This window comes from Coturnix japonica, chromosome 7, assembly GCF_054131305.1.
Source record: "Coturnix japonica strain WE chromosome 7, WE-NBRP24, whole genome shotgun sequence".
Classification (NCBI taxonomy): domain Eukaryota; kingdom Metazoa; phylum Chordata; class Aves; order Galliformes; family Phasianidae; genus Coturnix; species Coturnix japonica.
In genome coordinates, this window is record NC_140669.1 from 28,480,834 (window position 1) to 28,508,629 (window position 27,796).

The 27,796-nt window shown below is 36.8% G+C and overlaps 1 protein-coding gene across 14 annotated transcripts in view; it reads right to left on the reverse strand.

Annotated features, from left to right (window-relative positions):
• Positions 1 to 3,694: 3,694 nt before the first annotated feature.
• Positions 3,695 to 27,796, reverse strand: part of TFPI (tissue factor pathway inhibitor) — a 104,859-nt gene continuing 80,757 nt past the window's right edge. For 4 of the 14 annotated variants that reach the window (XM_015867886.3, XM_085553598.1, XM_085553599.1 and 1 more), the window contains 8 exons: positions 19,482 to 19,600; positions 15,036 to 15,236; positions 13,673 to 13,711; positions 12,945 to 13,121; positions 11,331 to 11,426; positions 10,758 to 10,853; positions 5,880 to 6,062; positions 3,695 to 5,521 (listed from right to left, as the gene is read on the reverse strand). In XM_015867886.3, the coding sequence (XP_015723372.2) occupies positions 5,412 to 5,521; positions 5,880 to 6,062; positions 10,758 to 10,853; positions 11,331 to 11,426; positions 12,945 to 13,121; positions 13,673 to 13,711; positions 15,036 to 15,236; positions 19,482 to 19,596 (1,017 nt within the window). In that variant the 5' untranslated portion in view covers positions 19,597 to 19,600 and the 3' untranslated portion in view covers positions 3,695 to 5,411. Of the gene's footprint in view, positions 5,522 to 5,842; positions 6,063 to 9,800; positions 10,227 to 10,757; positions 10,854 to 11,330; positions 11,427 to 12,944; positions 13,122 to 13,672; positions 13,712 to 15,035; positions 15,237 to 19,481; positions 19,601 to 19,992; positions 20,065 to 23,477; positions 23,815 to 27,796 lie in introns of those variants that run through there. The other 10 variants (XM_015867888.3, XM_032445705.2, XM_085553601.1 and 7 more) reach the window with 10 other exon arrangements.

The window sequence follows — 27,796 nt, forward strand, 5'->3', positions numbered from 1 at the left end:
CTACAGAAAGGAGAGCAGAGGATTTGTCTCACATATCTTCCTCCTCATACTAGACCTAGAGAAAGGAGTCATTAAATGAACGATTACTCCGAGCCGAAGTGTTATCAAGCTGCAGTCCTCCCAAACCTGAGTGACCTGAGTCACCTTCGCTGGCACTGAGGGGCTGCATCATGCCCCAGAATCAGTACAGAAAAGCTGTATAGAGAAATGCCTACGTTCCTCAAATAGAAAACAGTGCTACAGCGCAGTCACATTTAAACTATGCACTTGCTTAAACTGAGAAAGTATCATAATAATTTTGTTTCAGTATAATAACAGTTAATGAAGTCTTTGAAATAACAAGGATATGGAATCGACAGAGCAGAACATACCTCCAGCTATATTTAATTACCACTGGTTTCAAAGCATCAAGTATAAGATGCCCAGTTTGCAAACTGCTACAGCTCAAGACAGAGCAGAACAGATGACAATCCTTAGACTAGCTGCAAAGAAGCTTAGATCAGGACCTAAAAATGTTTCCTTACGAGCAATTATTGCTTCCTCTTTGAACAACTGATACCTGTGCTACAGACAGCATCTGTGCTCTCCAAACCAACAGTTGCCATGTACACACATGTGCTACACTAAACAAATGCGGAGATCATGTGGCATTGATCTCAAATACTAGAAACACCACCAACACCAGTAACCTGCATGGGACGCATTGCAGAAAGTCATGGTTTTCTAAATGATCATCAAAATCACAACAATTTAATTTGCTCATGAAACAAGTAGTTCTGCTTGCTTCTTAGTACCCACTGTGAATCCACTATTTTACCAGCAAAAGCATTTGTGGAACATGCAAAACCGAGAAGGGAACACATCAGGCTATTGAAAACCCTTTCTCCGAAAACATAAACAGCCAGAAACCTAATCCGAAGCAAAAACAAAAACCAAGCCAGGAGCACAAATGTTTGAAAGAGAGCAAAGGGGCAGCAACAGTTTAAACTCATGTAGTCGCTGGACAGTATGAATTCTGAAATTCCACTCTGGGGCTACTAAAGCAGCAGGCATATGAATTTAAGGCTCATTTGGCATATGCAAATGTTGGTACTTCTAAGATCTTACATCCATGGGAGAACGTCTGAGATGTATAATCAGTAAGGAACGAAGAACTGGCACTCTAAACTTCTGAACAATGTAAACAGAAATAAGACAGGGATTAGACCTGACTCTGACTAGGGATGGAAATTAAACTGTTTGAAATAAGCAAGGTCACCTCAGGTGGTGGAATTTCATTAGAAGTGAGCCTGGCTGCCTTATTTTAGACCAATTAGGTCTGGGTAAGGGATTGCAATATGGTACATTACACACCATAACCTAGAAAATAATCCATATATTCCAGCTAAGCACATATGTTTGAAACAGACTAAACATCTCAATTAATAGCACAGATTTATTACGTAGACCACGTTTGCTTTGGCATGTCAAAATCAGCAGTTGTGTGGGCTTGAGGTGTTTTTTAAGTTCTAATTCCTTACATTCTACTTATTTAGCTGTCAGTGAAACTTTTTTACTCCTACTCTACAGGTATTTGAGACTTCTCAGCTGGTGTAATCTGCACTTCAAAGATGCAGCAGGCCCCCACACTACTTCAGCTACCCCTTTTCTCTGGTTGAAAGGCATGTGAATTACACCGTATAGCTCTCACAGCGTGGGTGGGAGCACTTAAAAAGAGACTTAACAGAACAGCAGACTATGTGTGCTTCAACTGAAGCTTAAAACCTCGGGATGAAAAAATTAACCATTTCCACCTCTTATCACGAGTTTTGATCTGATGCAAGAAGCTCAAGGATAAACAGTTTTCCTAATGATGGGACTAATCATGAGGGGAGGATGCTTTTTCCCACCTTTCCCTTCGGGCCAAGCAGCGCAACACAGCACATCAGCGCTTAGGCCGGGGCCATGCCAGGGTACGTTGCAGGGACCACGGAGCGCACGGAGCAACTGCCTGCCCGCTCCGTCTGCGGCGTCCTCGGGGCGGTGCGGCGCTGCCACCTAGCGCCCGTCTGCGCCTCCGCTCCTCCCTCCCTACATCGGGCCGAAGGACCTGACCGGCACGGGAAATCGGGAATAACGATGCTCCCCGTGGGGACAGGACGTTGTCTGCCCATCCCCCGCACGGTCGGCAAAAACAGCAAACGAGCTCCGTGAGATAAAGCTTCAGTAACCGCATGGAAATCGCCACGGGTTCAAAAGGAAGTTTCCTCCATGTGGTGATATGTTGCCTATAAACCAGAGTTCATATGGAAACACGGAAAGCCTGGAAATGGATATACAAAAGTTATTCTTTTCCAGGAGATACCACCAAATGTCATCTTTATGTCTACACTGAAATGTTTCAGAAGTGGATTCTAGGGGGATGAAAACATCATTAGTCTCTAAATAAATGTACCAGTTTTGAAAAGGAAATGGATAGGAGATACAGAGAGAAAACTTCTTTAGTAAGAAAATGTGGGGAGGAGGGGGAGGGAAGAGATATAAGGGATAGAAAGTAGAAGTAAAAAGGAAAAAAAAAAAAAAAAAAGGCATGCCAGTAAGAACAAGGGTTAAAAGATGTAAAATGATTTCTCAAAGACATTTTGTTTCATCACCTGCATGGACTGAGGGCACATACCAAGTTACACACAGAAAACCATCCAGCCTCTAACTTGATTGCTTCAGCTTGTTGTCTCCCAACACAAAATGTGGGGAAAATTTCCCAGCAACATGCATGCTTGCTCTGAAGCAATGAAGGCAAAAACAGGAATGAAATTTCTAGATTAATGGACTCTAGTTAATTAATCATGTACAAAGTAACTTCTGACTTGTCAGCCTTACATTTTAAGTTCTTCACCATTCTGACATATAATTCTTTATTTTTGTGCATGCCTGCTATGGCCCAATTATTCCCCCTATTACGTTCATAGTTTAACTGCCTTTGAGAAATGCAGTGATCTCACATCTTGCATGTGGTATTTATGCAGATATTAAAAATACAAGAATGAATCATAAAAAAAACAAAAGGAATTTCTGTTGGAGTTAATAAAGATACAGTCAGATGATACCAATGTGGACCTTTTACAGGAAAAACTGATTCAGTGCGTCTTACAGCAATGCAAAAACAACTTAAGGAAAACTGAGCTGGGTAACTGGTATCATGGCTGAATCCAGCACCCACATCAAATTTCTGATTATAATCAAATCAGTTCTTTTATAGTATATAACATGCCATTTTTCTTCCTCATTGCACTAAGCAATTATACTAAAAGATGAATATCTTTGTAATGGCCTCTTGGTTAGCACAGCTAATTAATCTTGAGATGCCGTAACTCAATAGTCTTTTGATGTTCCAGCAACCACAGAAGAGTTTCCCCAAATGATCATTTGGAGCATAGGGGAGTACCTGTTAGTCCTGCCTTAGCTACTGATGTTCTGGAAGCAGAGAAGAGAGCACAAAGCAACTAAGCACACTTGGTGAGGAGAGTCTGTTAGTTGGCAGAACTCAGCAAGCAGACTTAGAATGGGAAGCAGCCACAGAGCCAGGTTCCTACATGGACAGAAAGGATGATTTTTCCTAGACTTCTGTGTTGGATTTGGTAGTTGTGGAATCCAGGCAGCCAGGGACAAGTTGCTGACCGAAATAGAGACTGAGGAAAGACATACTACCATGAAATGACACATGATTATAACACCATATATTTACAAACACATCAGTTCTTTTTTACACATCTTCAAAATCATAGAATAACAGAATGGTTTGGAGCAGAGGAGACATGAAAAGTCATCCAGTTCCGACCCCTTGTCATGAGCAGGGACATCTACTAGATTATGCAGGCCTTGAACACCTTCTGAGATGGGGCGTATCTATTATCTCATTGAGAACACTTTAAGAAAGATCCAATCATACTTGATAAAACCTAGATTAAGAGCCATTATGGGATTTGGGCACCAGAAATAAGAATTTCTTTGTAAAAATCTGTGGCTGTTATTTAGCCCCCTAGATTCAAAATGCAAAGCTACTTTCATCTTCAGCAGTCAAGCTTATCCTCTTTGAGGAGTTAGTTCGAAGTTCACCAGGTACATAAAAACACACATTTTCTGAAACCACACATATTTCAGAGAGCTCAAGCAAAAGAAGGTTAGTCCAGCAGAACATTTATGTTCTATCTTGTTTACCTTGCTCCTCACTGTAGTGTCTGAGACTATCACATCTATTTCAGATAATTATTTTCATGTTACCTCTCACAAATAATGGTTTCAGTATCCTCAGTAGTCTTCAGTCCAAAGAGAAACTGATACAAGATACATTAAAACTGATCAAGATACATTAAAAAAGATTTTCAGTATTATGGAAGGCTGCAGGGTACTTCTGAAAACCTTTCTAGGAAACAACTATGTTTTCCCTCCTTAAAAAAAAATCTTTTCAGGCTTACCCAAGATGAGAGAGGTGTGTTGCAGAAGGGCAGGAACTGAATGACAGTCTCATGTCCGTCTAAAAACAAACAAGCAAAGCCTACCACAACAAGGACAACAAAAAGCTACCAACTAACAAAAACACAAACAAAAGAACCCTCACACCAATAAAGTCTTCTGGCAAGCATATGTACTATTATATCCAAAGCAAATGTATTGATTTCCTCATCCATGAACTGGGATTGTTCTTTCTTTTTTTATAATAAGAACATTTATTTCTGCAAATCATTAACTCACTAGCCACGAGTCTACTTTATTAACAAGGACAACATCAGTGAACCTAGCAAATATATTTTAAATTCTTATAAATATCAGTTACATTGCTTCATACACTCAAAATTGCAATTCTCTCTTAATGGTTTCACTGAGTTAATTCCAATTCACATTCATCGCACATTAGTGTAATTCTGTGCACTTCAATGGAGTTACATCTATCTTGCATAACCTAAAATAAATCTGATTAAAAACAAACTGAGTTTTTATTTCTGCCTTTAAGCAATAGATCTGTCTCAATCTACAGGACTGAGATAATTGTGTATGACAAGTGATTACTCTCTGATAAGTCTTATGCTTGCTTTTCTCTTGTTTTTAAGATCAAAATAGATTTCAGAAAAGAATGGGGAAATAAAGTAAACTGGAACCTTTCCTACATTCTAATCTTGAGTTCTACACCCACATAGCCTATTACATCCTGTTTCAGCTCTAGTAATTATATTGTCAAACTACATTTTAAGAGCTCCTTTCCAAAGAACAAGGTAATGTTTATTAACACAAATGAGGCATACAGAATAAAAATATAAACAGCTTAATAATATGCAATCAAAATAATCCGTACAGTAAAAATATATTTAAGTGGTGCATTCTAAAGGCTTTCATTCACAGGTAAAGTAACAGTTTACTTCCCATTTCCATAAAAATTAAAGCTGTATTCTTCTGTGGATGATTCCCTCCCCCTTGGTCTTTCGTGACTGCTTCTTTTTTTTCTTGATTCTTATTAATCTTCTTCCATCTTCTCTTTTAATGAATCCTGAGAGTAAAATGACAAAGTTAAGACTGCATAACGAAAATCCTCAATTATCCAAAATGAGACTAGTCTTGTTTTCAAGAAAAATTCTTGAGAAAAGAAAAAGGAACATTCAGTCTTACCCGAAGTCTTCATATGCCCAACCAGTGTTAAGCAGCCTGTTCTTGTACACAGTATTTTAGTATCCATATTGCTCTCTCTAGCTCTCTCTTGTGCTTACCAGTTGCACTGGGCCAACACTTTAAGCTATTATGTTCTACCAGCCCTTTACTTTCTACTAAAAACTGCAAGAATATTTCAGCCCATAGCATGCATAATACTTGCCTTTTGTGACACTCTGTGGCAATATCAGTTCCCATACCTTTCCTGCAGATTCTTAAACATGACTTCCTGGAAGTGAAATTATTTTCATTCCCACCACAACCACTGTAGGTAAAAGGACGACATCTTCCAGTTGAATAGTTGTAGAAAAACCTTGTCTCTTTTGCTCTACAAAGTCCTTTATCCATAGGAGTCAGGCATAAGGAGGGGATAGGAGGTGGTTCTAGAAATACCAGAAAAAATGAAGTTATACAATACTACCCTGTTTTTGTTTCACTTCTATTTTACATGAGACTTGAAGCTTTCGGATCCTTGAAGCCTATGAACTTTACTGGCAAATTTAATTCTGTCCTCCTGAAAATCCAGGATACTGAGTATAAGCATTTGTCATTTCACGACCATGAAAAATAACAGCAAATATTATTCTATCCTTCATTTACAAAAGCAAACAAAACTTTACCTGAAAGCAAGGTTTGGTTTATATGCGTTTACTGACAAAAACAATATTTCTGTGGTTGGAGATAATATTCAAAATCAATTGGGGGAATTTACTTGTAGAAAACGAAACAAAAGAACTGAAATCAGGACAGCCTCAAAATAAATAAATAAATAATTAAATTTTAAAAAAGGGAAAATACTGGTAATAATGAAGGAATTGGACTTTCCAAATTACTGACAGATAATCTGAAATTGTACAGAAGGGCTGCTTTGAAAATAATGCTTCCTATTTTATACTGTTAGTCCACTATGTCAGAAATGGATGTTAGTGGTGTGGCAGCAGAGGTTGAACCTTCCCACCAACATTTTGTCACATTTTGGTGTCATGCAACAGATGGCAGCAGAGGGACAGTCTGACAAAATGGCTTCTGACGTGGAAGTGCATGTGATGTAAGGTGTGATGTTGAATTTCTCCCTGTGGAAAAAAAGGATACTCATTCACATTCATGCTTTTGAATATTTCTCGAGCCCAAACAGCAGATGCAAGCACAGTGAGACGCTGTGCAGTGCCTTTTAGCAGTGGCAATAGCAAGTCATCTTCACTGCACAGCATGTGGAGTGAACATGTGTTCACAGCATGTGTTCGTTGCTGGTGAAAATGCATATATAGCCAGTGGTGGTGATTATGCTGAAAAGCAGTTTTGTAGCTGACAGTTTACCAACCAGCACTAGTGCACTCTTTGTAGCAACCCACAGAAATAAACAGGAGGCATTTCTTTTGGAATGATGTACACACATCATATTTCATGTAGGATTCAATACCTTAAATATTTTATTGATTTTTTTGTTTGTTTAAAGAATATAGAAAGCTTGAGCTAAATAATAACATTTGTTTTACTAGAGAACACTGATCAGTAATCAAGAAAAACTTCTAACTGGCAGAAAAACAAAGGACTGAATGTAAAGATTTAAGTTCTTGACACAACTGCAGTGCTGGTGACTTTAGGGCTGCTGTTAGGTTTTTACCATTCACAAAAGACTGATGTTTTGTTTCTTCAGTGTTGCTGCAAGCAAGAGTGTGAGAACTGAAATACCAGCAAATGACCTGGAGTTAACTGAAGTACCTGAGCACTGGGGAAAACTCAAGCAGCTCACCTGCACCAGAATTCTCAAGTTTTCAGAAACTGTTATCTACCCAACCTGGAAAGATTAATTAGTAAAAGCAAAACTGACATATGGTTGCTGTACAGAAAACAAGAAGAGGAACAGGAGCCACCATAGCAACAATTACGAGGGATCCAAAGGAGTGCCATTTTCTTTAAAGAAGTTGCAGCGTTGAGACAGTTGAGGCCTGACTGCATAAACAAACAAGTGAAGCTAGCTAGATTGCCTGAAGTTAGAAAGCCATGTAATCCGCAAAACTTCTTTGGAGGAAAGACCAAGTTAAAATTTGAGGATTACAACAGAGCTGAAGGCATCCTGTTTTTCAGAAAAGTGGGAAGCAGGTGGGTTACTGAAAGCAAGAAGTTACGAACTAACTTGAGCAATTCAAGAGGCTGAAAAGAAAAAAGCATGAAAAAATACACTGCATGTCTAACACATACCTGATGAAAAAGGCTTGTTTACTAAGTATAATAGCTGAATCGGCATATTGATGAAAAGATGAAAAAATGCCAAAAAAAAAAAATAGAAATAAAAGCGTAACTTGTGGAAGACAGGCAAATTAAATTATTAATATATTTTAAGCCATGCTAGCAGCAATGTACTATTCAAGAAGAACATTGCAGATGCAATAAGTGAGTCATGAAATGGTATTTGAAGACAGATAAAAATAGTTTGAAACTGTTATGAAAAAAGCACTAATTAATTTCCCTGTATTATCTGTGACATTATTATAGCAGAAAGTGAAGTTCACTTTCAATCCAGAATATGTGCCCACAACAGATATTAAACCTACTGTCTTATTTATAATGAAGATGGTAGACAAACTGACTATTGCTGTTTTTGGTATTGGTTCTCTGGAAACTCATGTGCCTAGAAGAAATAACACCCGGCATGGAAGGGAAACTAATATTCTAAAGACATTTTTAGAAACATCAGAAAAAAAAACAAAACAAACAAAAAAAAAATCCCAAGACAACAAAATATGCTTACCTATTTTATAGCAATAGAAAGGCTTTCCAGTGATGAAGGAGGTAAACTAAATTGTTTTGTTATTTAAATTTAATTTAAATATATACTCATAAATTGTTTCTCTTGGGTGTGCTTTTCAGAATCCTTGTTTCTAAAGATTATAAATTTTATTCTGTTTCTAGATTTGTACTGTTCCTAAAAATTGCTTTATTCTCTAGAACACAAGAAAAATGCCTAAGACACTAGAATGTTATTTCTGCTCATCTTCAAAGGATTTGCACATTCTTCACACAGACAGAAGCAATCAACTCTTTATTTTGTCACATAGCAAAATACTGAGAATTGTTGAAATGGTTTTTATCTCCTAGCTTTTCTATGGGGGACTAATAGAAGAAATAGACAAATCGCATAAATGACAAAACTGCACAGAGACTAAGGGATATACATAAAAACACTAAAAACAAGCGAGCATCACCAACACATATCCCACTAGCAGAATTATATTCCCCTCATGTAATCATTAAATTTGTATGAATTCATTACAGATGTCAACTTCACTGAGTGATGAATCCAAAGTGTATTTTTAAATCTACTTTGCTCTCAATTTAGATTGTTACAGTTATACATAACATCAATATTACATATTTTTTTCTTGAAATCAAGACAAAAAGTACTTCAATTGCATAGTAACGTGTTCTAAAATTGATAAGTTCTCAAAATTTGTTTTAATGGTGGTCACGTATTTTAAAGAAAAGATAAAAGACCGAAAACACAAAATGTTATGGTAGCAGATCAGCTACTTCATCTGTTCTTAAGGAGACAGGAATCAAACATTCCTTCCCAAGCAGCCCGTTTTAATCTTTTATGTGTACAACTATATTCTCTCACCCCTCACAGAGGGCTGTGGAAAGTCAGTGCATATTTGCAAGAAACTTGCTTTACTTTACAACTTTATACGCAGCCTAGTGCAAAACAGATGAAGGTTATAAAGGAGAAAAGAAAGTAACATCTTCATATTTTCCATTGAAATTCACCAGTCCTTCCAATTTCACATTTCCCAGCCACACTGACTCCATCTACCCCTGTTACTGCAGTCTTTCTTCCCTTAACCTTCCAGTCTCTTACCTTCCCCAAATCTGCTTAACCTCAGAATTCACCACTGCTGAAAAAACCAAGAACTTTTCTTTTTTCTTTTTTTCCCCATTTTTTCTCAGAGAAAACACGATAAATAGGCCTCTTTGCTTTTATAGGCCAGTTACTTTGTGAATCGGGGGTTCATGTTATGAGCTCAAGTCTGAGCGCAGGTACACTCTTAAACCCGTAGATTTATTTTCAGGCCTTAAATTATGCAAATATTTGTCAGTAAAATAAGCTGCCAAGAGGCTTAATGTTTTATATTCAGTCATTTTAATAGCACAGTGCATCGGTGTTTTGTATGTGGAAAAAAATCCAGCTGTCTCAGAAACTTACCTCAAACCAACTGTACGTGATCACAGTACAATCAAACAAAATAGAATATAACAGATTCACAATTTGTTAGACATTATTCTATCAAAGAGCACAGAATTTTATTCTACATGCTTATTATCTTACAGACTGTATAACACATGAAAGCATTGATCAATCTGTAAACTGTCATTCAATACACAAAAGCACAAGGAAGAGTAAATGCAAAGAAAGAACAAACAGAAATACTTGATAAGAATGCTCGGTCTTTTCCCAACCGTTTCTTGTTTCCTCTTGCATAACTGTGGATCATAAAAATGACATGCCTCAAATTCAATCACCCTTGTCCGTGTGAGCAAGCACCAGCAATCTATAGTGGAAATTATACTACGTAGTAGTGCAAAAATACCTTGAAGTAGACATGAAATTCATTCACACTCACCTTCATAATAATCGAACCAAGAGCTGAGTTTAAAATAGCCTTAACAACAGTAAAACTGTGCTATGATAAATACATTCCTGTATATTCCAAATACAAATCTTTCTTAAGCTGTAAAATGAGCTTTAAATCAACACCTGCCAGTTCAAACCCCACAGATGTATTCATTTTGACTAAAAGATTTCTGCATCACTGCTTTTGGTTTTGATCTTTAATGCTTTGTGTCTGTCAGACTTCAGGACAGGACAAGGTGCGATAAGTATTTCACCATCTGATATCTATAGGAGATATTTAAGTAAAAATACATTTTTCACTTTGACTTGCCTTGCTTACCAAAATAACTGACAAAGATTGAAAGCAATTCTTTAGTCTCAGATAAACTGGAAAACAAGAGGTAATGGAAAAGAAATGAAGAGCACAGATAAATACAGAGAATTGAGAACTACAGAAGCAAACTCTTACCAAAAGAGCTAGGAAACTTCTTGCGCTCTTGCTGTGGGTAACTACTGTTCACAGTATGGGACTCCTCCTCATTTGGAGCAGTTGGCAACAAATTTACTAAAAGACGAAAAAAACAATGGGAGGTAGTGGGGTGAAATAATAAATGGTAGGCTAACTAGACACAACAAAGTATTGAAAATAAACTATAATTAGTAACTGCCTGATTTGTTCCACGATGTTATTAACACTACTATAAGACAGCGTTCCTTCAAGTTTAATGCCTAATGTTTTAAGGCAACTTCAGGTTAGATCTAATTTTCTTCTTTCATTTTATTTGTGTGTGATTGAAATCAAACTTGGTTTGGTAAGGCTGTTATATTACTGGCAGACGTTTTGCAGTGATGGTACATTTTCAAGCTATGTATTATTTATGACAAAAACAGACATAAAGCTAGATTTATTGTCCCCAGCTCACTATACTTACGTATTTCACCTGATGCATAAATCCCCAAATAAACAATAACATGAGCAGACAAGCCAAGGAGAGTTTGCATTAAAAACCAACAACTATGAACAGCAAAAGCAAATTCTTACCAAAAATCCCAGGAAGCTGATTGGGTTCTTCCTCTGGGGAGCTACTGTTCATATGGGTAAGACGTTCTTCATTTGGAACAACTGGCATTATCTTTGCTAAAAGAAAAATGAAAGAAAAACGATGAGGAAAAGCACACACACACACCAAAATTTCAGTATAACTAAATTTTTAAAGCAACAAAACATTTTCTTTTTAAACTATAGCAATGGCTCCTTAACAACCTGGAGGCTGTGGATGAGAAAATGTACCCATCCCAAGAATACAACCCACTGCCCTGAGAAGTGGAGAGGAGTTAGGAAAGTTTAGTGTATTCTGATACACAACAATTCACTGGAACTATAAGGACAGGGGAATAGAAACATGATTTGTGGTCAGTCTAAGCTGCTGTTTCATAGCCCAAGCTGCAGAGCTAAATGATTCAGAACTGAGACACAGTTTTTCCATTGTTCTTTGGTGGGAAGGTAGCAACCCATGGTAAGGAAACAGTAAAAATATACATCTTTTTTTCCTCACGAGACCCGTTTGAAAGGAGTATATTCAGATGTAAGGGTTAAAACATATGCATGTGAATATTTTATGGTCACTATCCCCTGATCAAGGTCGTTGATGAAGATGCTGAACAAGACCTGACCCAGTACAGACCCCTGGGGGATGCCGCTAGTTACAGGCCTCCAACCAGACACCGCACCGCCAATGACAACCCTCTGCACTCTGCCAGTCAGCCAATTCTCAACCCACTTCACTGTCCACTCATCTATCCCATACTTCCTCAGCTTTGTTATAATGATGTCATGGGGGACAGTATCAAAAGCCTTACTGAAATCAAGGTAGACTACATCTACCACCCTCCTCCTGTCCACCCAGCTAGTGACATCTTCATAAAAGGCCACCAGGTTGGTTGAGCACGACCTCCCCTTGGTGAACCCATGCTGGGTACTCCTGATAACCTCCTTATCTCCCAGTTGTCTGGAGATGGCATCCAGCATAAGCTGTTCCATCACCTTCCCTGGGACAGAGGTGAGGCTGACTGGCCTATAGTTATCCGAGTCTTCCTGCTTGCCCTTTTTGAAGACTGGAGTGACATTGGCCGTCCTCCAGTCTTCAGGCACCTCCCCAGTTCTCCAAGACCTCTGAAAGATTACAGAGAGCGGCTCAGCAACAACCTCAGCCAGCTCTCTCAGCACCCGCGGATGCACCCCATCAGGTCCCATTGATTTATGGACCTTAATGTTTCCTAGGCACTCACGGACCACCTCTTCCCTGACTAAAGGGAAGTCTCTCATTCCCTGGATTCTCTCATCAACCTCCAGGGTCCGGGAATATACAATAGGCTTAATCAACTACCATGAGAAAAATAAAAAAGGTAAGAAAGTCATGTAATATTAATTAAAATTAATCAAATATATCATTTTTAACAGAATTTCCCTTTTTATTTTACATTTCTCATTTTTGTATGTATACTTAAAAATACATAACTGTGTAAACTTCAGGTGTAAAACATTGCCCTTTAAGAAACTACTAAAATGTGTTTTTTCCCTCGGAGGTAAACACCTTCAAAACACAATGCTGTTTCTAGAAGAATGAAACTAAGAATAATGAAGATGATGACTTACGGTTGCCTTGGCAGGTAGCCTGGCATTCTTCCAAACTCCTGAAGTTGTTCCGGTTTCCTAGGCACCCACCATACTCGAATAGTTCACATTTTTCTGTCTCTTTGTTATAGAAATACCTGGCAAAAAATCCTCGGCAGATTCCAGGGTCTTTGTCATGATAACAGAAGTTGGGTTTTTCTGCGAACAAAGGTAAATGACAACAAGGTGAGGGAAGAAAAAACAACAACATAAACCAGACGCTAAGACAAGAACAGAGTTGGAAGAAGTTGATGTAATAAACTTAGTCACTTTACAGTATAGACAATCTGTAAAATAACTGCAGTTTTAATGTACTGCTTTTATTCTCTCTATATAACACTGCAATATCTATTAAAAATATTTGTATTTTAGTTTCAGAGTCATTTTACCTATTTTGCTAACAGCAGAATAAGTATTCAGATTATTCAGAAAACACACAAGAAAAATTCCACATCATATTAGAATCTCTTCTCTCTTTTCTGATTATTGAAGCAATAAAACAGGCTTATTTTAAGGACAAGAGAGTAACCGGTGTCTGTAGTTGTCCTTCAAATCGTTGATGAAAATGGGCAAAGATAAAATATCTCACCTTAGTGTGAACATTGCTGTTCTGCTTAGGAGATAGCCTGGAACAATAACAGGGAATCTATCCAAAGCAGCTATATACCTTATCGAAAACTGTCTAAGGTTACTGATGTAAACATAATTACCTCTTCCAATTTTTGCTATCATCACCTCCAGAGGCAATTCTGTAATACCAAAAAAAAAAAAAAAAAAAAAAAAGAAAGAAAAATAATTAATAAAGACAATGATGTCAATGTCAAGTCTCACCTGTAAAACAAGAATGCCTCACAGTGACTGTGATCCCCAAAGAATAAGAATATAACACCTCTTCCCTTTCTTTATCCTCTTTATTAGAGAGGTAGCACAAAATCTTGGTACAAAGGATTGAACTGTTTTCTCATGTGGGAAGAACTGACACACGTGAAACTAGAAGATAGGGTAAGCAGTGGAACTGTGCCCATACGGAATTGAACTGGCAAATTCCTCCTCATGTTACCAGAGTCAGAATCTTGAACCATATTGTCTTAGTCCTCAAAAGACATTTAATCATCTGACTTGTTTAGCCCCTATTGATAATGCCAACAGCTTCAAAGCAGATCTAGCTAGCAACAAAGACCTCTGACATGCTAATTCCTTTTGCTATGCCACATACAGTCAGAGTAAAGTTATCTTTGTGCTGTTTATGATATTAAAGCATCAGGTTGATTCTTAAAGGAAAAACTGGAGCTGCTGCTATGCTCTTCCTTGTTATGGAAGCAGAAACATCAGATACTTCAACAATCTTCATCCATACTCTTTGTGTAATTTTTAATTTTCATAAAACAAAAATCTTCCAGAAGATTCATCCACAATATTCTGGCTCAATCAATAGCGGAAAGAAAGAAAACCTGTTTGCTTTTCTCTGTAAAACCTTCACAATGCTGAAGGCCTTAAATAATTATTACAATTCTGTTTAACTGCAAAAACAGAGCACTTGCTGTATATTTTGTATCTCATTTTCTTTTTTCTAATCATTAATTCAATTCCAACAAAACAGACCTTTAAAGTCCAACAGCCGTAACTGACATTTTAAAAGATAATTATTATTGCAGTTCTAATTTTGTTGAATCAGTAGATGTTAAAGATCTTTGACAGCCCTACCAGCTGCTCGAAGAAGCAGAAATGTAGAATGAGAAATTGGGTGTGATGTTTTCAAAGCAATCGATGTGTTGACCACCATTTTATCCCAGTGTCAAAATCTATTTCATTTTAACAACTCAATCAAAACACGACCCTAGCCAGAAAAAGAAGCTTTCTCGTATTGCTCTCTATTTAACAATGTGTCTTTCTAAATTCAGAATGTTTGCTTGCAGAATCTAAAATAATTCATATGACTAGAACACAGTATAACAACTGGGAACATAATCAGGGACCTTGTATTGGTATATTAACCAGAACTTTACAAAATTCTTAAAGTGTATAGATGACAGCTAGAAGAACTGATAGAAGAAGAGGAGAATGGGTACTGGCCTGTTACCACACATTTGTTCTGACATTCTTCCAGAGTTAGAAAGTTGTTAGCATTGCCTTGGCATCCACCATACTCAAATATTTCACACTCACGGCTTCGAATATTGAAGTAAAAGCGCATGTGGATTGCTTTGCATGGACCTTCGTCTGCTTTCAGGGCACAGTCTGAATGTCCCAGTTTCAGTGGTGGTAAAGGAACACCTGTGATAAAGAAAACAGGACAGCTGTTATCAAGCTGGTTTGCTGTAGAGTAACTGCAACATTAGATTGCTTGCCTGCTCTGCTAGAAAAGCACTTGCCAATATACATGCATAAAGCTCTGAACAAAAAACACAGATGTAAAAAGGTCATCAACTCCATTGGAAGAACAGTTCCACTCAATCATATGGAAAACAGGTTACAGTTATCAACTGAAAGAGCTCATATTCTAAACTTTCAGTCCATACCAGAACTCTCTAGAGCAGCTACAGGCAGCCATTTATTCATAAGAACTCATGAAAAATTCTCAACAACAAATACATTGAGAAAATCCTGGCAGCTCCCAAAGACACACTGACTACTGCTGCATAAATAAAAAGCAGAAAAAGTGTCCGCTGGGCTCTCTCTCTCCCATGCGTATCTAATAACCAACGCTGCTCATGAAAACTTCTCACAAGCAGTGTGGCAAGACAACCCTGCAGAGGGCACCATTCCCCTTCCAGGTTAAATGTTACCAGCACATAAACCCATCTGTTACAACTGAAAATTTACCATATTGTCATAATTTCTGAGATCTCACTGTTTTCATATTAGATCTTTCAATAGTCTTTAAAAAAACAATGATTTTTTTTTTTTTGAGATCTTTTCCTGCAGTTTTTTACCAAAATGAATTATTTTTACCTTAGAGTGTTTTGAAAGGTTTATGGAGCCTGTATGCTTGCAACAGCAACAAGAACAGAGCTGAAATCTTTCCCTCGCTCTCCCATAGCTAATCAGAACACTAATGTGTCTTAATGTTTATGTGTAAAAGAAGCACTATATGCAGTTGCTCTGAAAAGAGGGGGAAAAAGTGACATCAAGCATTCACATGAACATTACAGAGCTTTCTCCTGCTCACAAGATAAAGTTTCCACTTTTAACTACAAGAATCCTCAGAAATCAACATTATTAGTTACCCCGCTCTGTGGCTATTTAGATTTAATGTACAAAATAGTCCTTATTATCAGAACTTTAAATGAAATGAACAGCTGAGATAAATCCTCATGAACAGTAAGGTCAGGTCAACGGAAGGTGACACTTATTCCATTTGGGGCATTTATCACTATTATACTTACAGGAAATATGTTTTACCAGTAAAATCTTTTAACCCATAACATGTAGATCCCTGAAAAATTAACACTTACTACACTATCACCATTGTCACAAGAACTGTAGCAGATAATTTATCTTCTATTTTTAAAACTGACAAATGACAGACTGATGTCTCATTTCAACATATTTGGTCCCTAAAATGAGCTATTTCCTCATTAGTGAAATGATATTTACAGATTGCAAAGTCAGGAAGAGAAATTTAAAAATATTACTGAAGATTTCCTAACACAAAATGTGGATGCATTAAATGAATTTAAGAGACAGCAGTTTCATTAAAATTCCTACAGAGTTCAGCTTGCCCAACAGCTTTCTGAATTTTGCTTATTTCCTTATCTGGATAATCCTGAAGAATCACAATTTAGATATCGGAAGTGATTCCTAATGTCTAAACTTCTCCAACGTAGAAAGTCCCTTGACTTGAAAAGGCTCAGATATAAAAGTTCAGAGGATACTACATTGCAAACTGAAGCTTTAGAATCCCCTTAACCGGTAAAAGGGTGAAAAATGCTTCCAGAACATGCAAAGTATCAGTAACATTTGGATTAACTTCTGAGAAGCTAACATCAAACACTTCGAGCTGCACAGAAACCAATCTGACTCAAATGGGGACAGGTGTGACTTGGCAGCTGGTTATTTTCTTGGCACACAAGTAATAAAACCTCATAAATGACCTGTGCCAGAGACTCGGTCCATTCTAAAAGACATGGCAAAAAAGTTACTTAGTACTAGAATTACAGACATAAGATTATGTTAGATCATTTTGCTTTCGACATTTTACCCCAGCCATGGTCTGGGCTATCAAAACAGAAATAATGTGCAAGCATAGTTGCAAAACTGTACAAAGATGATGAACAGATGGCTTGGTACAGTTTATCTTAGGAACTTTCTGGACTCCAAGCTTAGTTCCCAATAAAACCCCAAAACTTAATTATTGTTTTAGTTACCTCCTCAGGCCTTCCCACTGCAGTCACTGACACTGTTATCACTGTCATATGTGCTGATGTTTGCTGCAAACATTATGACTATTTCTATAGCACTTTTGCAATTTATGAATCAGCAGAGGCATTTATTTTCTTAGAAGTGCTAGTAAGTTACCATACTTCAACTAAAATAAGTACTCTGCAATGTCTCAGAAGACCAAGCCCTCTCCATCTGAGCAATAACCAAATGACTCCACAGAAAGAAATCTCAAAAGGATTTACGCAAACTGAATCAATCCAGTACCTGGAAACAGAGACAGTCTTTCCCCATTAATTTATACCTGGGAACAATCAACTCAACATGAATGATGTAAAATTACATTTTCTTTTTTCTCAGAAAGATCCAATAGATGAGAAAGCAAACATGAGTATTTGGCCATTGCTTCACATAGATACCTGCCTGCACTCATTCCACACGCACAACATACAGAAGTCAGTCTGAAATGAATGCCTCCTATTAACTTCCATAGGAACTACACAACAGATACCAAGAGCACAATAACACTGGTTGACAGAGCAAATTCTCAGCTAACAACACTGTTGGTCAACATCGTCACTACCACGCATTTTACGCATTTTCCCCAGCAATGAAGAAAAACCTACATGCCGTGATTCTAAAATCTATACCTGCAGAGGTGACCACTCTCACTGTTGGAATGGTTGAAATGCACCACCCACTGCCTTGCAGTGCTCACATCCAGTGTTTGATCTGCATAAACATTCAGCAAGTGTCCATCTATGTGAATGGGTGCCATTTTTTCCAAATGGAGGAATTCAATTAAACACAAATGTCAGAAGCTATTTTGTCAGACTGCCCCTGTGCTGTCACCTGTTGCAAGGCAACACAACGTAATAGAATAATGGTGAGCCCTCAAACAAGAAAGGCACTCCTATACATCAAGGTTAAAGAGAAATAATTTCCTTCCATAACAACTTATCTGACTACATTAACATGCTAAGTATAGCGGTGATGTGGAATGGCTTATAATTTAAATTGTAGTGACTAATATCAATGTGCTCTTAAAACACTCTCTTCATTTGCAGCAGCTCCATGATTGTGCATAATTAATAATTATTGTTCCAAGGATTACTGCTATAGAAGACTTATAAAAAGATACAATGTGGATGGAAATTTGCTAAGATGTGAGCTGTTAGTCTGTCAGCAACAATAACAAAAGGTTTCCCTTAGCTGTACTCCTTGTTGGGCTTCAAAATTAGACCTGTCAAATAGGACAGGTATTCACTACATCTTTCTCTGCAGCGTAAGAAAGGGATTAACATTTTCTAAAAGGAAAAAAATCATTTTAATGAGGCCCAAAAAGCATATTTTCTTCTCACCTGCTTTCTCAAGCGTGATTTTTTTGTGATGAAACTTAAATATATTTTGCAATGATACCCAGTGTAGAAACATGGAACCATTTCAATCAAGTCATAGTACGCTGAACAATGGCCTCGTAATGGTATGAGAATCCGAGAACCTCCCTTGTTCCAAGTCACACTTCTGACATTATTTTTCTTGACACAAACTACTAACTGTTGAGTTTTTGTTTATCCATCCATAGCAAGTCAGTTGGAATTATACAAAGAACTTATCTGAGGCCAAGGAAAACAACCAAGGCAATCCAGAATTGTATTATCCGTAGAACAAATATTGCAGATTAACTGTGACTGAAGAAAGCTGCACACAGGAGAGAGCAATACAGCTCTACACTGCTGTTCATCACATTTCTAACTCTCTTTGCATAGGAAGGCAAACTCTGAATTAGTACCAGCACATTCCTTTCCCTCAACACTGAAGTTTTCCAGGGAAACTAAAGGGGGAGTAATCTTGACATCTAATACCAGGTTAGGTTAGCATTAGATGTTTCAAAAAGCAAAAGAAACTGAAGTTCTTACAGTCAGCTAACAATTTTGTTAGAGCTTAATGCAAAATCCAAGCTGCTCCCGACTCCTTAGAACTCAGTTTGTTTTTACCACTGTTTTACACTCAACTTCCAAATTTCCTTGAAAATTTTCCAGGTACAGAGTTACATCTACAGTGTATTCTATCATGGTGTGTTTCGGTTTTTTGTTGTTGCTTTGTTTTGATGTGAGATAGTTTTCTGTCAAGTCTTACCCAGAACATCCTCTTCTTCTCCATCATCAGAGTCATCAGTTGCATGTCCAGTGATATAGACAAACAGCAGGATAAAGGAGAAAGCTAAGAACCATCCTCTCTTTCTTCCTTTCATTTTCCTGAATAAAAAAAATCGACAACATACACTTGAATGAAGTTCCTCGATTATTTTGTCTAAGTTATTAGCAAGGTAGTACATAGTTTTACATATGCAAACTAGAAGCTTCCAGAAGAATATAAGATACATTAGAATAACTACATTGTAAGAGCAATGAGAAACAGGACAAGATTTTTGGTTTGTATTCAGCGGATGGCAAGTCTCTCGTCCCATCTCCAGTACAGACTAGAGGCACTGCTATTATTTTTATTTTAAGCTATGATTTTAAATCATCTTCCAGAATCCATAACTAATTAAAGTGTACCAGTTTGTAATATAAAGTAGTTCTTAATGTCAACTACACATGCACGGTTGACCGGCATTTCTAATTCTCCCAAATAAGTTTTACTCTACCTGAAAATCTGGGATTTGGCGTCAAGCTCAGGACTGTTTTTTTAACAAGTATTTCATCACTTTATGATACCAGGTTCCTTGAAATTGCAATTCACAGCAGACAGTGCAACAAGAACTTCAACTTTTTAAGCAGTATTTTGTGTCTTGCAGACCCTCTTAATAGAGAATACTTGAATTAATAAGTCTAGTGCTGTTCTTTTCTACATAAGAGCAGTATAGCTTTAATCTTTTCTACGTAAGAGCAGTATAGCTGTACCCATTCACACAAAGAAAACTTCTTTATTCCATAGCTACCGGAAAGTTTAAGTTGCCAAAGGTCAAGTTGTGCACTCACGTGTATGAAAGCACCTCAGGAAAACCTTTGATTTAATTTTTTAGAAATACACATTCCCAAACTAATTACAAGTTCATTAGAGAACATAAGATAAGAGGCTCAATATATCCTTCCTTATAGATACCATTTTCTCTTTAAGTATCATACTAAACTATGGCTAAGTTATTTAATAAACTTCACAGAAATCTTAATAACTAGGAAGTCCCTTGCCTACAAGCACTATTTTTTCTTTACTATTATTGTCCTCATGTTTATGAGGAGAACTGACACAGATGCACTAAAACAACGAGGGCAAGAGGATCTATGGGAAGAACTTGTCACTGATCTTTGCATATAGCTTTACACTATGAGAGCTGTAGAGACGCTACAGCTATATAGCAGGTGGCAAAGAGGAGTCACCTTTAAGAGATTAAACTTTTCTGACTGGTATATCTTTGGCTATGACGTTATAAGTAAAACATCACCATAGTATCTAAGAAAATACAAGCAAGCAAGGAAATCTCAGAAAGGTGAAGTACACACAGAAAAAAAGAAAAAACAAAACAATTTTTAACAGCCACTCAGAAATGTGCCAGAACCAGAAATTGCAATTGTATCTTCAACACCAAATCAGAGACAGAATTTTCACTTCTCACTCTTCAATTGATAAATGTTCTCCCCATGCATACTCACTGTTTTCCTAACTAGCAGTGTTTGTACTAAAAGGATATGTTTCACTTGGCTGACCGTGGGATAACCTTACATTACTAAAAGACAATAATAAAAACCACCAACTATGGCAATGTGTTATGAACACATCAGTTCATTCCAACTTTTCAGACAAAACTCAATTGCAATAGTCAATGCTACTGTCTGCATTTACTTGTGTACCCTATTCAGTTATCAACCTTGCTCTTTTATTTGTCTGTTTAGTAGTCTCTCACTTATGTGTGATGAATATGTGCATTCATCATTCTTTCTGACGAATGCTACCTTCCTGCAAATAAGTTGTTACAATGTTATCTTATTGATCATCTTTGCAAATAATGTACTATTAGAGGAAAAGAAGAATCTTTACTGAAATGCCAAATGCTCTCCACTCAATACTTCCCAGTTCCAGGCTTGGCAAGAGCACGATAAAGTCTCTTATTAAGATATTCTCAACATTTCAATTCATTGCTCAGATAATTTTCAGTTTTTCAGTCAATCAAACAGCAGAATCCCACTTCAGTACTTACAGAAAAGTAACCATTCAAGATCAAGGGCAATGGCATTACCATCACAGTTTCAGTAAGACTGCCCTAAATTTGATCTGCTTCTATGTGCTAGGACAGAATTTAATGCTAGAATATCCACATAGAAGGATCTGTTTATAGACTGCTTGGCAAAAATCATGTTTGAGACAGTAGATGCTAGGAATAAATCTCATAATACATAATATGGAAAGGTTTTAACAAACTAAAATAATACCATAACAGCACAAGGCTAATCCAAATTAAACCAAGAAAGTGGCTAAAAAGAGTTTTATTGACTACATTGCTGCTAAAAGTGAACAGTTGAAAATCTTCCTATTCAGCTTTTATAGGTCACTCCATGATTTCCAGAAACAGAACACCTCTTATGATGCATTTAGCTCAAAACAAGATTTTCTTCTATGCAAAATGATGTGCTGCAAGGTCTGACAACATTTTTATGTTCTTATTCCAGCTTTAGATAAACAGTTATGGTAAATGTCTTTATTCACGGTCTGAAAAAAAAAACATCCATGCTTTAAAGGGGAACAAAAGAACTCTGTGCAAAGTTGTCTATATATGTGAAGACATATATATACATATATATACACACATATATAGACAATGTGAAGTTGTCTAATACTGTCTTTATTATTTCAGACACATCTTATTCATATTAATTTGAAACTAGCGAACTCTTAAATAAATTCACAATTAAGAAAAAACTGCAAAGGGAGAAATATTAAGTCAAACACTTCAAGTCTTCAGCAGGATCATGTAAATAAAAACAGTGATAGTTTGACATTTAATCTAGATAAAACCATTCAAGCTAAATAAAATATCATAAAATATTCAGCTCAGTAAAATATTCAAAGAACTTGAGTGAAGGATTGCACATAATGGGAAAGATGGGGCATGTTTTGAATCCACAGGAATTCATGTTAAATGGCCTGATTATTGAGACCAAAATGTGGAAACTTTTGGGAGTACAGACAGCCCGTTAGTCCAGGAAGGTTCTTAACAAGAACAGCCAGGGGTCAGTTCAGCATTAATACTGTTTTTTCTATACATCAAAATACCAGTAAAGCAAATTCTTTGAATTCTTAAGAATCTTTCCTTAGGAACTGGCAGTTTGTTGCTCGTCAACTAACCAGCTTTTAGAGACATTTTTATATCTAAAAACATCTAAGTTTCCTGATAGTGGAATCAAATGGTAACACAGTGACTTGGCTACTGAATTAATTAAACTCACATTTGTGAGTAATGCCACTCACTTCTGCCATGCTAGACAAAGCAGACCACAAGTAATAAAGCAAATTCCACAATGAAGATCTTTATTATCCGGTCTTAAATAGCCAGACTTGTTTTGCCCTTTTACATAAATACAAAAAAAAAAAAAACCAACAAAAATTTCTATGCTTTTAGCAGAAAGGACCAGAGCAGTTAAAAAAATTGCTGTACTTTCTGAGACTTTTTCATGTATAGTTACTTAGCAGACAGTTCTGCACGATACCAGAATGTTTAGAAACAACCATTCTTTTTTCAGCATGGTATTTATCTCTAACCAGCTAATGGGAAAAAGCAAAACAAAAGCTAGCATATCCGTAGAAGCCAGAAACAGACAGTTTCAGAAAATGCCATCAAGTGACACTGTAATGACTCTAAAAGTGACTCATTCACAATGACAGGCCAGGAAATGGAAGGGAAAGAAGAAAGAAAAAAGCAAAGAACACAGTACATGGAAGAACATATAGCAGGAGATAGGCTATGTGTAGTCAGAAGTTAAATTTAGCACATCCTGAAATTAAAGACAAGGAAGTCTAATTAGACATTATTATAGCACCTCTGATATAAAAACAGACTTTTATTAGCTCACCATAGTTCTAAGGCATTATATTCAACCACCAGGAACTGTACAATAGATGATTAACAGAACATACCTGTAGCATGGTCTCTCAGCCTGTTAAGTCAGTGGGTTGCCTGAAAGCATTTTTTACTGCATTTGCTGTTTTACAGCTATTCCAATTAGTATATTTACTTACTGTCTACCACATCATTTATCAATTCTAATAAAATTACGTCCCTTTAAACTGAAAGACAAATCACAGGCTATACAAAACAAATCTTTGAGATGCATCTGCACCCTAGTCCTGAAAAAAACAGCTTAACATAAGAAACATGTCAATTTCATTGGCCAACATTTCTTTTTCTGTTTGGTAAGATGTATCCCACAATGTTTTCACAATGTGTCAGTCGTACTTGTATTCTCTGAATGTCATTGCCTTAGGGGGATAGTTACTAAAGGTCTGAGTTTCAGTATTTTTTCCTTCCTAGTTCCTGTTTTTTACAACAATGACACATTACATTCTGCGAGCATGCAAGAACTGAGCCACCTTCCCAGCCTTACCAAACTAGACTCCTGCTAAGATTTATTTCCAGAGTCGCATGTTGTTTTGACAACATACATCAGAACGGCTTAAAAAGTAAAACAAACATTTTATATCAATTCAGTAGTGAGAGGGATTATCCCTCTTCAACCACTCTGGCAGTACTGCCTTGACAAAGATTTTTCTTTGTGCAAAATAATGCTGAAGCAATAAGTAGTTTCCCTTTAGGTGCGGCTTCACAGGTGAAAAATAATCTTCTGTTTCCTTCCTCATACTTGCAGCAGAGAAGCCCCACTGTACATTAAATGAATTTCAATTTCCACCTCATAGAAGACTGAGGATGCAAATCAAGGTCAAGAATTAACAAGTCAGTTATTCCTTTTTATGAGACAACTGCATCTTTGTGACACATTACGTTCCAATCTAAGGTAAATCTCTACTCATATCCATCCTTGTTTTCATTGTGACATAGCTTCCAACAGCGAAAGGAAGTATTAATTTGTTCCTACCAAATTACTTTTAAACATGTAATAAAACAAATCACTAATGTACATTATTTCACAAATCTAAAAACAACCAAAAGCCTACCACAACCACATCGCCAATCCTGTGCTTCTCTAATGGACTGAATCATTTCAGTGCCCTATATCTGTCATCAGTTCAGGTGTGTGCATTTTAGAATTGTACTTACTACAGAAATATACCTACTTGATTGCTCTTATGTGAAGCTGTCAGCTACTATGGAGAGGCATAGGAGCAAACCATCTGCTACAATGACGCGTCTCATGATTGATTTTAACCCTACCTGACAATTAACGTTATGAAACCTCATCATAAATGACGTTTTGCGCACACACCCAACATCAAAATAATCATTTTCATCCTCTGTCAATAATCAAGTTCAGCTCACACTACCTTTCTCAGGTGGATACAGAACAAATTTTAACTTCAGTGGATGTGTGAGCTTTGGATTACTGCACGGTTAATGCTGCAATTAAGACCACTGGGAATACCTCTCACTTTAAACTGCCTCAAATTATTGCCCTGCAGAGTCTCAAAACTAAAATAAAACAACGTGGCAAGCCAGACAGAGAACTGACACGAGCTTGACAAAGCTGTGGAGGGGAAGCAGGGGAACTTAACAAAAAAATGAGTAACAGTGACACAGGAGAAAAGTTGAAAATGTTTATAGAAAAATACTAATGCTCACCTTTATGTTAATGCATACTGCACCAGTGAAGTTCTTCTTTCATGTAATTCAAGTATTTCCAAACTACTTGTCTCAATGACTGTTCTCAATATAGTTATTGTAAAATCAGATCATGGAAATCTCTGTGTTCTGCAAGAAGGATGTCTAATTTTCTTGAATCAAGGGTCAACATATTAAAAGGCCTAGTATTATTTTTCTCTAAAGAGCAAATCAAATTAACCAAGTAACCTGGAGGGTATAATCAGTTGTGCATAGCACATATCACGGAAGGTGACAACAACACTAACAGAAGAAAATGAACAGTTGCATTAACAGCAAGGGGGCAAAAGCCCTGTGGAAACTGATCATAGTTGTGAGCAAAAATTAAAAGGACTAAAAATAAATCCATTTTACTGTGAAGTAACTATGACAGGAAAGGAATTGTATGACTTCCCATATGGTTTTGCTTCATTCTGTCCCCAGGGAAACTTTGTCCCATACTCTTGTAAAGTAAAATAAATACAGCTTCATAAGATAAACAAATAAGAATGGGGGGAGTTCATCCTCTTTTTGTTCTTCTTTACAAAAAAAAAAAAAAAAAAAAAAAAGTATGAAAGAAAAAGAAAAAAGGGTAGTTCTCCCTAGTTTAAGTGCGGAGATCCATAGATATTCAGACCCCATTTCTAATCCTTACAAAAAACACACCTAAGCAGTTTTTGTTTCTTTAGGAATGGTCAGCTTCTCTTAGTTTTTAAGAGTGAAGAAAGATAAAAAAGACAGTTCAAAATTGAGTCCAAACAAAAAGCAGTAAGTATTGGAAGTGGATCATAAAAACTTGCTCCAGAATTGCTGTATACAATACTCTTGTAATTCTTGAGGCTTGTAAACTCTACTATGTTAGCTTTTGTTGCTATTTTTTATTTTCCTGTTTTTGTACGCTCTTTCTGGTTGACACTGCCCACAAATGCTGAATGCACAACAGCAAACACAATACACAATAAAATCAATATTCTTACAAAGTGCTTCTGGAAACTACCGCTTTGATTTGAAATGCAGGAGAAAGTTACTGCTAGAATCATCTTTCTAAAGTAAATGTAGGAACCAGAATAGCTTCTCAGAACGTGAAAGACAGCATCAATTCCTCTTTTTGTCCAGAGACTTCATACTCAAGCTTCCAGAACCTACCTTAATTCCATTGCTACACCTGTGTGCTCTGCACTCAAGTAATTTAAGGCTTACAGAGCTAGCTAGATAGAAGAATAAGATTAAAGATATTAGTGACCCTGTACTGGACAGAAAATCTCAATGCTTCTGTTGACGTATTTAGCATGGAGAGTTTACTGGAGAAACACATAAACAATTCCTGAAGCTTGGTCTGCAACCCAGTAATTCTTCTCTGACTGTGGGTCTGCTTTAGCAAGAGGTTATATTACAGTCTCTCTAAAGACTTTGGATATGTTTTCTAATAGATTGTAAGTGTGCTCTTTTACACCTTGACTTTGCCTCATAGTCACATTGTATCCTGGACCATTTTTCCTCAGTCTCTGGATGTGTCCTCTAAGAGAAATTCTGCCTCATTTTTTTAGGTATATTCCACCTCATGGCCCTTCAAATACAATTCTCCACCTTTAAAAAGTTAACAAGCTTGAGTTTTGACCACTAAAGGTCCAATATTAAGGAGAATTTGAAAACTGCATTACATTAATTGCTCAAACAGGCCTGAATTGAGAAGACCATAGAATAACAGTTAAAACTTATTCTGCATTTAGAATATCAGCTAGATGAGTTACAACTGAGTTGTCATTAGCAATATTACCAAGTGTGGACACCGTGCTGAAAGGCTAAAAGCACTGAGACCATATAACTACACTGATAGCTGAAATACACTTCATTTACAGACTGCAAGTCAAACAGCACACAAAGTAAAGATAAACTGAATTATTGAAAGTTTACCTTCAGAAAAGAAAGTCAATTTAAAGAATAGTTGAATATTTTCTATAATGAAAGCTATATTAAAAAAACAAAATATATAGATTTATCGAGTAATTGCTCGTGTGACTACCTTTTAATGACAATTTATGTATTTGGTAGGAAAAGAGGCTAGAGCAGCATGCGTTCTCATCTTCAGCTCCTTAATGTTGTTCTAACTGAATGCATGACGCACAGTGTAAACTCTTTACTGATTACTGATGGCAAATTCAGCTTAATAATCCAAATGAATTTACTGAGGATGGAGGTATTTGTCACCTTTACAGGTGATCACAAACTCTCTTCTAGTATAATTTAAGTACATGAAGAAGGTTACAAAGGAAGGACAATTTTTCCCAAGTAGATGCCTAGAAATTACTTAAGCTTGCCTCAGATGTTCATATCTGTACTGACAGCTTGGACTTCCTGTCTTTGCAACTGTCCATAAGGCATTCAGGAAGGAAGGTTTATATCTTCATATGTTTTCCATGAAGTACTTTGATGACTAATTTCTATAGTACTGAGTCACACTGACCTTTCACATACTCTCCCCCCTTCTAAACTGCTGTCCTCTCTACTCTACTTTTCTCATTGTTACATGCCTTTTCCTCTTTCAAGTTACATAAATATTTTCTGGCTCCATTATTTAAAATTTTAGATTAGTTTTTGTTTTTGTTGTTCTTTTTAATACAGTCTAGCATCATTCTTTTTCATT